At 57.4% G+C, this 12,184-nt stretch overlaps 1 protein-coding gene across 7 annotated transcripts in view; it reads right to left on the bottom strand.

Annotated features, from left to right (window-relative positions):
- Positions 1-12,184, bottom strand: part of MSI2 (musashi RNA binding protein 2) — a 402,467-nt gene that overhangs the window by 22,987 nt on the left and 367,296 nt on the right. For all 7 annotated transcript variants that reach the window (XM_055399098.2, XM_055399088.2, XM_055399156.2 and 4 more), the window contains one exon: positions 5,994-6,056. In XM_055399098.2, coding sequence (XP_055255073.1) covers positions 5,994-6,056 — 63 coding nt within the window. The remainder of the gene's footprint in view (positions 1-5,993; positions 6,057-12,184) is intronic.

Here is a 12,184-nt window from a genome sequence, read left to right as displayed (position 1 = left end):
CACAGTGACCGGGAGACGTCTGCTCAGGGAAGGCCGCGAGTAGGTCTGGCTGCTGCAGCAGTTGGTCCTAACGGATCCCAGATTCTCTCCCCCTTTCCTAGGCGCTGGCTCTGTTCCAGGGAGAGGGTGGCCCCAGGACCCTCCCCACAGACGGGCCATCTTGAGGTCGCAACCCCCAGAGGATGCTTGCTGCTAGCACTGCAAACCCCTCTACGCACCCCCTTCCTGGACATCGGATCTTGCTGACGGAGGCCCAGGAAAGCCATCTTCAAATATAATGGTCCATTTTCCTTTTTAAAAAGGAGCTGATAGTGCCAGAAACAACACATCATGGGAAATAAGGGCTTTCCGGGGGAGGGATTTAGATGCTCAGACCACTGAAGGCAAGAAGTGTCACGTTCCTTTACCTGCCCTGGTGCCGGCATAAAGCAAACCTTCAAAACAGGCTTGTTGAAAGCAAGACCAGGGAACTCTGGGGCTTATGCCTCATCTGGCGCACACAAAACCCGGATCCCGCCAGTAGCTGGAGGCATGTGAGAACACCCTCAGCCTCTAATGCAGAGGAGTCCACTGGGGATGTGGAAGAATATCCCAAGATAAAATCAGGGCAGGCCTGGGACCTACTCTCCACCCAAAGAGTTCATTTTACGGTTCAAGGTCAACTATTTATTCTATCCCCAGACTTGCATGTTACTCTCGCTCACTTGACCTCCTAGAATGCAAACTCAGGATGTCCAGCCGCAGGGCAGCAAAGCCATTTCCCAGCAGAGCCAGACCCAGGCTTTAGGTGGGGGTAGGGTGGGGTGGGGGAGGAGACTTCTCTGCTCTCTCTTCCTTCTGTCCCCACCCGCTTCTCCTGCTCCCCATTCTGGATCAGGCTTCAGTGTCAGCAGCCCCGAAGCCTGCCATCTCCAGCCATTCCCCTCTGCCCCCGCCTACCTCTACCCCCGTGAAGCCTGGGCTGGAAGGCTGGCGCCTCCCAGATCTCCCTTCCTGGGTCTCAGGCCCCTTGGGGCCCTCAATCTGGGCAACCCGCCTGCTCACATTCAATGCTGGTCCACTCCGCCGGGCCACCACTCTGCATTGTCACTTCATACTTTGGGGGGACTTCCTGGGCTCTGTGACTTCGGGGCTCTGTCTCCCCTGATAATAGGTGACTTGCACCCCAAAGGTTCAGAACCCACCTCTGTGTCCTGCAGTGTAGTGTCAGAGCCACCGATCAGCCTGGCTTTAGGAGTGGGTCCTGGGTGGCAGCTACTGCTTCCATCAACTTACAAAGGTTAGGATCATCTTCCAAAGCTCTAAGAGACCTCGCTCTGACTTATGACTCGTCACCACAAATGGAGGGGACACACTGTGCCTGGAGCTGGCTGACTGCACACGCTCTGAGCCCAGGGCAGAGGCTGCAGGACTGGGAAGTCTTCCTGGGGAGATGGAGGCAAACCATGGCTTCCTCTTTGGATGTTACTGGTTCCCTCCTTCCCCCCGCCCATGAAGCTGTGCCAATAATCTCCGTTGGTGACCAGGAATGTCACCTCTCTCACCCTACCTGCACTGCACCCCCTTCTCCCTTTACCTTCACCAACCAGAAAGACAAATGCCAACCTTCACCAGGACCAAACGTACACCCCTCCATCTGCAGACCGAGGATCTCAAGGTCTGAATCCCTTTCCATACCAAATTTCACTTCCCCTCTGGCCACGCAGACAGGGCTGCCACATGAACCTGTCTCCTTGAAGGTGAGCTGGAGAAGGACTCTAATGAGAGCAGTGGGCTTGGAGAAGCCCGGCTGTTAGACCTTTTGAAGTGAGGAAAGACCTGATCTCAGAACCATGAAGAAGACAAGAACAAGGAAGAACTGTAAGACTCCTTGCAACCTGGATTCTATCCTTGTTCACTAACAGTTGGATGCTATCGAGACAGATCTCGGTTGAGAAGGTTGCAGCTGAGGTGGTGACCCAGTTCCAGACTGGGGGAGTGGGGAGTGTGACGGGAGGTGGTGGTGGCGGATGGCGAGAACATGGATCCAAGCCCTTGGGCAACACTGAAAACATGGAGCCCCTTCTGTCCCTGGCCCCCGCGCTATCCTGCAGACAGTCGTGCTGTGCCGAGCCGGCCGAGGCCCTGCAATATCAACTCAACAATGCATGTTCTACAACTACAGCTACGGCTACCAGGACAGCTACTACAGTGCATGCATTTAGTTCAGTCCCACAGAAACATACAGTCTAAGAACAGGCAGGGGGTGTGAAATGTTTTACTGGACAACAGGTGTTTTGGAGTCGTAACTAATAAAAAAAAATTGAAAACAAAGTGTACAAAAAAAAGACATTTCTCGAGAGTTGGATATGAGTTTGTTTCTTGAACTGTTTCATCTGAACAAGCAAAAACATGCAAACCAGCTGGTACTAACAGGAAGCTGGACACTGAGAGAGGATTAATAGGTGTGGACAAACCTTCCCGCTGAGCGTGCTCAGAAGAGTGTTTGAGAGGAGGTGTGCAGATCCTAGTGTAAGAGAGGCGGGAAAGTATGCCTCAGAGACTCTCACTGCAGCCCCAACCAAGCAAGAGAAAAGACAACAGAAAGTGACTCTCACACTCACCACCACCATCGGGAGCTCACGGCACTAGATGGGAACAGAGCTGGCAAGTGTAAAGCGCAGGAAGGGGTCCTGGCTGGTGGGGGGGGGGCGGGGGCTGGGGCCGGGGCTGGGGGGGCCGGAAGCTCTAAGACTGACACACAGACCCACCTGAGGTGCCACCCAGAAATCAAACAGTCTGGAAATCAGAACCACTTCCCTCACCTGTCAGTGGAGCCCTTTGCCAAACTGCATTTAGGGTTTTGGTTTTTTTTGGTGGCGGGGGGGATGATGGGGCCATTGGAACTGAATGGATACGATCAAAATAAAGAAAGTCTCGACTAAGCACAAGAAAAGATGACGTGTCAAACTTCCGGGTGAAGGCAACAGAAAAGTGACACTGGTAGTGAAGTCATCTCGGAGTCGCCGGGACCTCCCCAGGGGCCACCGGGCCGCTCGCCTCGGGCCCAGGGGAGCCGGCTGGCGCGGGCGCAGGGCTCCCGACCCGGGGCCTCCTACCCTGACAGATGCAGTCGCCAAGCTGAGCGAATCCAAAGCTGCGCCCCACCCCCGGCCCTCGGGAAGCTCCCTGCATGTCATCACAAGGAAGGGGAGAACTACACAAAATGGTGGAGACAAAAAAAAAAACTAGACAAAAGCGAAAGTGAAAAGAGGGCCTTCCACAGTCAGCCTGCCCCCTCACAGCCAAGCCTGGGCACCCCTGGGGCGCAGAGGCCCTGTGCCCCGCTGCTGGGCGCTGCCAGCCGTGGGCCCCGGCTCGGGGCAGCACTGCGCAGACTCCCTGAGCCCACCCGTCCCTGCCAGCGAAGGCAGCGAGCTTGTGATGCCCTCCAACGGGCGCTTGCTCAGGGTGGGGGTGCAGGCCAAAGGAACATCCTTCTGGCCTGGGGAGGAGCTGGGATGAGTGCGGCAGGGCTGCGGGAGCACAGGACGGGAGAAGCCGGCGGTCAGCCCTCCGTGAGCCCCTACTGGCCCGGGCCGATGCACAGTCTGTGCAGCCCTCACAGGTGTGTCAGAATGCCAGGGGCCACGATGGGGGTCAACAATGGGCCATCCTGCCAGACCTGCATTCCAGACCATTTTCCAGAGGGAAAGGGCGGGGGGGAGAGGAGAGTCTTTACAGGTCAAACTGCACTAGGAGAGACAGGCAGAGGTCTTCGTTCCCCAGCTTTGTAACCCTGCTCCAGGCCCAAAGGGGTTTAGTGGGAGGCGGGCCGGGCTACCCTGTCCACACGTGGGAACGTGCCTTCCAGCCCAGTAAGAGCTCTGACTTTGGCGGACACAGCCTGGTCATCGCCCTCGGGCACACCCGGGGAGTACCAACAGGTGTCCTGTAGCTTCCTGGCCGAGCCTGAGGCCGGGGTCAGGCACCTCTGAGGTGAGGGTTTGCTCCTGGCGCTAACTAACCCAGGCTGGTGTGGGCAGGGGGTCTGGAAGCACACTCCTGAATAGAATTCACTAACAGTGCAGTGAGGGTTTGCTCCTGGCACTAACTAACCCAGGCTGGTGTGGGCAGGGGGTCTGGAAGCACACTCCTGAATAGAATTCACTAACAGTGCGGTGATGAGCATGGCTGACCTAGAATGGCCTGTGGGAGACTTAGCTCCCTATGGAAATGGCTACAAATAAAACAGCACTGATCCTGAAATAAAAAGTAAAAAAAAAAAGGTGTGGTTGGAGATGGCGCTGACCTTTGGGGTTAGGACTTAGCGGGGTGGGACTCCCAGCTGGCTCTGGGGGTCTGTGAGTGGGCGGGGGTGGCAGAGGAGGGCAGAGGCCATGGGGAGACCACTTTTAGACTCACAGAGAACCCCATGCTGCCCTTTAAACTTGCCATGAAGTCAAGGAGAATGGGGGCAGGGAGAGAGGCAGGGTTAATTTTGGGTTAAAGTTTAGTTTCATAATCCAAGTTACAATAAGAAAGAAACTGAGCGGAGGAAACAACAACCAATAGCACTCAAAAATCTCGAGTTTCCTTGTCAGCCCTCCTCCCAGGCACAGGTAGGACAGAGGCTCATTTATAATGGTACCAAAAAGTGCTCAAGTTAAAAAGCCAAACGGAACAGGGAGCCAGGAGGCAGCTGGGCAACCCGCTCCCAGGGCAGGGGGACCAAGGGACCCTGGCCCACGGGCCGGTGGGGGCTCTGGAGGCTGGCTGGGCAACGGGAAGCCAAGGAAAGGTGCCTGGCGCCCCAGCCCAACTCTCTGGCTAACTGGCCCTCAGCAGCCTCGAGAATCCCCCAGCCCTTCCGAACAATCCCCAGTGGGCGGCTCAGGGGAGGGGGTCCTTTGTAGCTCGAGGCAGTGCCAGTTTGCATGGAACGGATTTTTTACTGACCTTTCCAAAGGGCCTCACTGTGCCAGTCTCTTACCAGCGAGGGTTTGGGTCTTTGCGGCCTTTGCCCGCTAAGCTTTTAATGCCCCGTTTCTTGGTACCCTCACCAGCATCTCCCTCCGCCCCACCCTCCTCAGAGCCTTGTTACATCAAACTCAACTCCCTTGGGTTCACCAGCTCCCTGGCCACAGGGTGTGAGAACAGAGCTACGAACTGTGGCTCCTGGGTCTAGGAGGTGTGGGGTCCTCTGGGGGGCTGGGGGGGCGCTGGGGGAGGTCTGGAGACCTCCTGGGGCCCAGCACACAGTGGAAGTCCTGCCTGCTCAGGAAGGCAGAGGGTCTGGGGGCGAGGGGCCACGGCCCAGCTCGGGCCTGAGCCCACAGGGCTGCCAGGGAGAGGTTCCCACCTCACCCCGGGGTTTCCAGACCCCGTCAGAGGTGGGATTTGGAGACCCAGTGACTTGGGCAGCCTCGTGGGAGGAGAAGCCCCAGTTCCCTTGTAGCCGGAGTGCCAGGAGTTCTGGGTCTGTGCTAGGAAGCGAGCCTGGGACAGTACGGGAGCTTCGGGAAGAGCGGCTTCACTCCCCGGGCCAGACTCGGCCCATGTCTAACCCTCAGGGCCTCGGGCGTGGGGTGGGGGTCTGGCCGGTCGGCAAGCCCACCTCTGGGGTGCAGCTGGGGTGGAGGGGGCAGGCACGCGGATGGGCTCGGAGCCTCCCTTCACAACATAGAGCTTCTCTGGCTGGGTCAGAGACGCAAGGCGGGGGGCCCTGGGAACCAGCAAAAGCCAGGGAGGGAGATGCCCTTGGGCGCCCTGCGGCCGGCTGTGCGGCAAGGCGGCCGTCGGAAGTCCAGAAGAAGCGCGCCTCTCCTTTCTGCGGGACAGTCCTCGCGGCCCTGCAACCTGCAGGCCCGCCACTGCCCCCCCGTGGGGTTCCCCCCGCCCCCAGGGCCGTGGTGAGAGTGGGGGACAGACGCAGCCACACAGATCCAACAGGGCCGTCACGGTCCCTGCACACGGGGCATGCCTGGGAACCGCCGGGCCGCGCGCCTCCCTACCTGAGCCGCGCGCCGCCGCCACCGCCGCCGCCGCCACCGGTCCGTACGCCGCTGCCGGGAAGCCTGGCGGAGAGAGGGGAGCTGGGGTGAAGGGGGGCCCGCCAGGGTCCCCAAAGACGTGTCCCACGGTCAGGCCCCCGCCCACACAGAGAGGACAGGGTGGGGAGGGGCCTTCAGGAGGGACATGGATCAGCAGCTCTCAGGCTTCTGGAAGGCCCAGCATCTCTATCTGGTATTCCACACCTGGGAATCAGGTGTGTCTGATTCCCACCCGTCTGTCACCCCAGAAGCTGGTTCTAGAAGGCACACCAGAATCATCGGGAGAGGGTTAGGAGGAACGTCTCTCGGGGGCAGGGCGAGCTCTCTGCTGTCCCTACACGGGTATCCTGGTGATCCCCCGGGGCTTGTCCAGTGCTGAGGGCGGGGGCGGAGCACGGCAGGGCCGGGTCACAGGCGGGGGTCTCCCCTGAGCTGCAGGCGAGAGGCCCTGGGTGTGGCCTATGGGCCCACAGGCACCTTGTCCAGGAGACTGCTGAAGTCTAACTCGCCCCACCATCTTAACTGCAGACCTCTGTGTCAGCAAGGTCACAGGCCCAGGGCGAAGCATCCCGGATGCCCAGCTGGGGGCGGAAGTGTAGGGCAGCAGGGACCCATGTCAGGTGAACCCTGTGGCTCCCAAGGCGCATTACGGGGTTTAGATCTGGCTCTTCAGTCTGAGCTCCACCGACTGGATCAAGTTGTCACTGAAGGGTCTCCTGGGGGCTCTCGACCAAGCCCTTGTGCTTCATCTGACAATGCTTCAGGCAGCAAGGCTGTGCCCAGCTGCAGAGGGTCCCGGTGAAGGAAGAGGAGGGCAAGTCCCTCCCCAGGGCTTCTCTTGGCCACGAGCGTGTGTACACACAGCCAAGCCCAGACAGACACCCCCTCCCAGGCATTGAACGGCCTGCCTCCAGGCAGACACTTGCAGGCCTGATCCCAAGGCCGATTTCCCATGACTGGTTTTAAATGTGCTAGAAGCCAGCAGCAAACAGCCCAACAGAGGAACCCAGCGTTGGCCATTGAGCCTTCCAGATAAGGAACTCCAACAGGACGAGGGGGTGGGGGGACATGCACCGTGGAGGGCAGGGGGGCAGGGGAGGAGAGACAGGAGAGCGCCATCCCCAAACACAGCGAACTAGAAGCCCACTAAGCGCTAAGACTATCGCCCTAGCTACACGGAACTACTGGGCAGGAGAGAAGTTCAAAAGGGAAGGAGCTATTCTAGAAACGTCAGGCTAAGCTACTGCAAATGCCAATGAAAAGAGACATACTTGCATTCAAATATGGTAATAGGGCTGTTGAAGGGGGAAAAAGAAAGATCCAGGTGAAATAAAAGTACACGGCAGTGACCCCTGCCGAGACCAAGGAAGGGACTCCCCCACCAAGTCCTCTCCCCATCTCTTCCGGGCAGAATCTAGATTTCTGGAGATGTGGGTGCTGGCGGAAAGTGCTGAAGGAAAATAAGCAAGAAGTCAAGTTATTTTTCCCCGTCCGAACTCTACACCGGGCTCCCCTTCAGGCTTGGAGCAGGGCTCAGGGGACCTTGGGGGAGAAGGAAGTGGGCAGGCACAGAGGAAGATCCTTAAGCTTTTGCACTCTCTCACCTCCTGCTGGGAACAGGTTTCCGTGGAAGCATGAAAAGAACGGTGGTGGGGAGGAATGGAGAGGGGACAGACCTGGGGGAGGGGAGTTGAGTCAATAAAAAGACTTCAACAAAAGGTCTATTTTCTGAAGTGAGAGCATTTTGGACAGAAAGTCTGAGAGAAAGAGGGAGGGGAAAAAAAAAAAACCTTATCCAAGAAAGGAAATCCATTATCCTTAATCTCAGATAAAGGCTCCTGCTGGAGACTGCGCAGCAGACACTGCTGAGGGCTGGAATTTAATCTCAAGCATCAAAGCGGGCTGAGCGGAGTGACAGGTGGGGGTGGTGCAGGGGAGGAGAGCCACCCGGTGTGCCTGAACAGCCAGGCGCCCTCAGAGCACAGGGCCACAGCCCCTGACCCTGGCCCGGCCTCCTTGGGAAGCCCCAGGGAGGAGGCTGCTGTCCCAGCATCCCGCATGGGGCTGGCTTCTGGGCCCGCTTCTCCTACCCCCTGCTACCACTGCTGTCCTGCTAGGCTGCCCAGCCTCACTGGTCGCCCCAAACACGCTGTGAACAGCTAAGCCCCTGATGCTATTTCCAAGGCCAACGGGCCCTCTGTGGTGGGGTTTACAGGGGATGTGCGAGCAGATCCAGGAAAGAGGTGTGTGTGTGTGTGTGTGTGTCCAGGAAAGAGGTGTGTGTGTGTGTCCAGGAAAGAGGTGTGTGGGTGTGTCCCCAGAAAAGAGGTGTGTGTGTGTGTGTGTATCCCGAGAGGAGGGTGTGTGTGTGTGTGTGTGTGTATTCCTAGGAAAGAGGTGTGTGTGTGTCTGTCCCCAGGAAAGAGGTGTGTGTGTGTGTGTATATGCACCCAGGAAAGAGGTATGTGTGTGTCCCCAGAAAAGAGGTGTGTGTGTGTCCCCAGAAAAGAGGTGTGTGTGTGTCTAGGAAAGAGGTATGTGTGTGTCCCCAGAAAAGAGGTGTGTTTGTGTGTCCCCAGGAAAAGAGGTGTATGTGTGTGTATTCCTAGGAAAGAAGTGTGTGTGTGTGTATCCCCAGGAAAGAGGTGTGTGTGTGTGTGTATTCCTAGGAAAGAGATGTGTATGTCCCCAGGAAAGAGGGTGTGTGTGTGTGTGTGTGTGTCCCCAGGAAAGACGGTGTGTGTATGTGTGTGTGTGAAAGGGGTGTGTGTGTCCCCAGGAAAGAGGATGTGTGTGTGTGTGTGTGTGTCAGGGGCTGTGTGTGTGTCTGTGTGTGTGTCAGGGGCTCTGGGGCTGCTCCAGCCAGGGGCCCTCTTGGGCTGAAGCCGCCCTGAAGCAGTGCAGCCTGTCTCAAGGATGGCAGGAGGGATCCCAGGACCAGAAGCCCGCAGGCCGGACCTGGGGGAGCTGAAGAACAGGAGGGCGTCTTGCAGATCCTCTCCATCTTGCTCTCAGCATCTCTCCCCAGGCTCCCGGGAGTCAGCGGGCACCAGTGGCAGGCTCCCTCCTGGAGAACCCTCTCTTGTTTTATTTTTCAGGGGTGCGGGCTCAGGCTGCCCTGGCAGTGGGTGTTCAGGGCAAGACGGCAGGGAATTGGGCAGGTCTGGTGGGGCTCGGGACTGCTCGTGACGGCTGAGGGCCAGGCAAGTGTGGCAGAGCCCCTGGTCCAGGAGTGCCCATGGCACCCTAGTACCCCACTACCCCGATGACCATCCCCCCTCAGCGGCTGGGAACGCGGAGAGGGGCTCCCTCCCCAACACAACCTGTGTGGCCAACGCAGGAAGGGGGCAACCAATCTCATCCCTGCGAGGCAGGTTAGCCCGACAGCCAAGTGCACAGACAAGGAGCCCATCCGGGTTCAAATCCCGGCCCAGCCACCTGCTAGCTGAGTGATTCCTGGCGGGCTGCCTCCTAACCTTTTTCTGTGCCTTGGTGTCTCCACTTCTAAAAGAGACTGACGCTATTAACTGGAGATTAATAGATGCAGAGTGCTTAGACGACTGCCTGCCAGGAAGTAAGCTTCAGGGAGTGTCAGCTGCCCTCTGATGAGGCTGCCAGGTCTCTGTCCAGCCATCAGCCCCGCCCTCAAGACAGGGCTCTGCTCCGGGCAGGGCTATTCCACGTCCATGCTGGGCCACAGGGTCAGCATGTCGTTAGCACATGGGAGGCCTGAATCCCTGTTGATAACACTGGGCTGGAATCTTTAATGACATCCCAACTTCACGCTGTCATTTTAGTGGAACGAAACTTCCATACCTCAGAATTAGAACGTGCATTCCACTCAGCTCTAACAATGGTCCAAGCTGGCTGGCTCGACGCTGGTGGCCTAATACCTCCCATTTTGCAGTGGTAAATTAGGCACAAAGGGGAAACATATTTTGCTAATAAAATCTCAGGACTTGAGAGCTCCAGGTTGCCTACCTGGCAACTTAAGATGTTAGGAAGGTAGTATGCTCCTCCTGTTCTAGAATCTAGGATTTAAAAAGAAGATGCTTGAGGGTGGAAGACTGAAGCACCAATGGTGGCATTCCAGGCACCGGCAGGTGCCTTGCCTCCTGGGAGCTGTCATTCAGACCCAAAGACCCAACCTCGCCAGTCTGCACTTCCTCCACCCCACCAGTGGGATAACAGGAATCACTGTGGTTGGCATCAAACCCAACGTTCCACTTCTCTGTGCCAGAGTAGCCAGCTCCTTTCTCCTGCAAGGAGGTCAGGCCGGATGACCTCTAAAGTCCACCTCCGAGCTTCCCTGAGCCTGTCTTCCTGGTCTAAGAGGGTGACAAACCCACATCCCTCCATCACTGGAAAGGGGCCTCTGAGATTGGCCCTATCACACCTCTGGTGTCAGCAACCCATCTAAGTGAAAGCTGCTGCCATCCCACTGACATCGAATGAGACGCATTTTCTGGACTTGCTGGAGCTGTGAGGTTTTATTGCACTTTCGTTTGTTTTTTTTTTTTTTGAAAATTCTATGACCCCACACCTGCTTTTATTCTGTGGTGCTTACCCGTTTCTGCCTTACCTAAGCGCAGTGATTTTTATGTGCACATCTGATTTCTCTTGCCGGGTGGCAAATTCTTCTGAGGTGGGGGCGGGGACTGAGTCACGAGTCCCTCTTAGGGCCCAGCCCAGAGTCTGCCCTACAGCAGACTCTAGCAGAGCACCAGCTGATGATGGTCAGATGCCCAGAGGCAGTGGAGGAGCGCCAGGGCTGGGAGGCACCGCTTTGGGTAAACTGAGCTGACAGGTACGCTGCCTGCAGGTTCAGCTGCCCCTCCACTCCCATGACCCTGCACCCCAGGGCCACAAACTCAGATGCCCACAGGAGCGGGCTGGGAGCACGATGAGCCCAGTGAAGGGGTCTGTCTGGTGGACCCACCCTCACGCCGCCCCCTCACTGGACCACCTGGGGAGCCTTCACAAATGCTGCAGTCTGGGTCCCACCCCAAGAGGTTCTGATTTATCTGGTTTAGGGTGCAGTCTAGACAGGGAGACCCTTAAACACTTCCCAGGTGATCCCCTGGGTGCAGCCAAGGGGGAGAACCTTTGGTTCAAAGGCTTTCAAAATTTTTAAAAGGTCAGATCTCAGCGCACATCTGCATAGTCTGTCTTCCCGGTGCCTTGGCAGAAGGGAAGGCCCTCCTGAGACGATGGGATCTAACCCTCGTGACCATCCCCTGTGAGAGCCTCAGCAGGGTCTCCGTTCAGAGCAGCGGGTCTCTATCCTGGCTGAGGGAGCCTGAGCCACAAAGAACCAGGAGGAGCTTTGTCCTGACCTTTGTAAGCCCTTTAAGATCATTCTGATGCACTGTGGGGTCAGGGAATCCCTGACTGAGCGGAGCCTTGGGTGTCCCTGGCTTTAAGTCAACACTGAAGGGCCCCACTGCCCTTCCACTGTGGTCACAGACCTGTTTCTTTGCATCCTCTCCCCTTCCTGGTTTGAGAAGATACTCTTTTAGCTTGGTTTCTACTTATTTCTGTGATCTCAGATGGGGGATTCTGAGGTTCCTCATGGCTCCGACAGGCGGTGGTTGTGACGGGCATCTTTGTAAACTTCTCTCTTCTAATGTCCTTACCATCCTGAATGGTCCATTAGGAAAGACCATTTTCCTACACTGTGCTTGCTCTGAGCACTCTCCGCCCCCTCCCCCAGCATGTCCTGTGTCTCCAGGAGGCACACAGAGCTGCCCGGGGTCCCTCCGAGGGGGGAGAGGTCACCCACCGCTGCTCCAGGCTATTCTTCCTGCCCCTTTTTCCTCTCACGTTTGGGCCCTACCCCCAAAGAGGCCGACCATCTGTCTGGGCACAGCTTGGACGACAGAAACTTCCAAGCGCTTCCCCAAATGTGGCTGGATCAGAGAACATGGTTTTAGGCACCGCTTGCTGGAGTCCTGGGCTCTTCTGGGGAAACAGGAAGCAGAAAGCTCTACCTGGGGACCCTGGCCCTGCATCCTTCTCCAGGGGCCTTTCTACCTCCTGACAGAGAGCTGGGCCCACACAGCCCTTGCTCAGCTGGAACTTGTGCAGGGACCTACACGAGGGACCTCCGTAACTCCCACCCTGCTCTCAGCTCCTTATCCACCCAATAAATC

The sequence above is a fragment of the Moschus berezovskii genome, chromosome 20 (assembly GCF_049115385.1).
Source record: "Moschus berezovskii isolate FMDL1 chromosome 20, NW_MosBer_1.0, whole genome shotgun sequence".
Taxonomy (NCBI): domain Eukaryota; kingdom Metazoa; phylum Chordata; class Mammalia; order Artiodactyla; family Moschidae; genus Moschus; species Moschus berezovskii.
The sequence above is the reverse complement of the archived record's forward strand: the minus strand, read 5'-3'. Positions and strand labels throughout refer to the sequence as shown.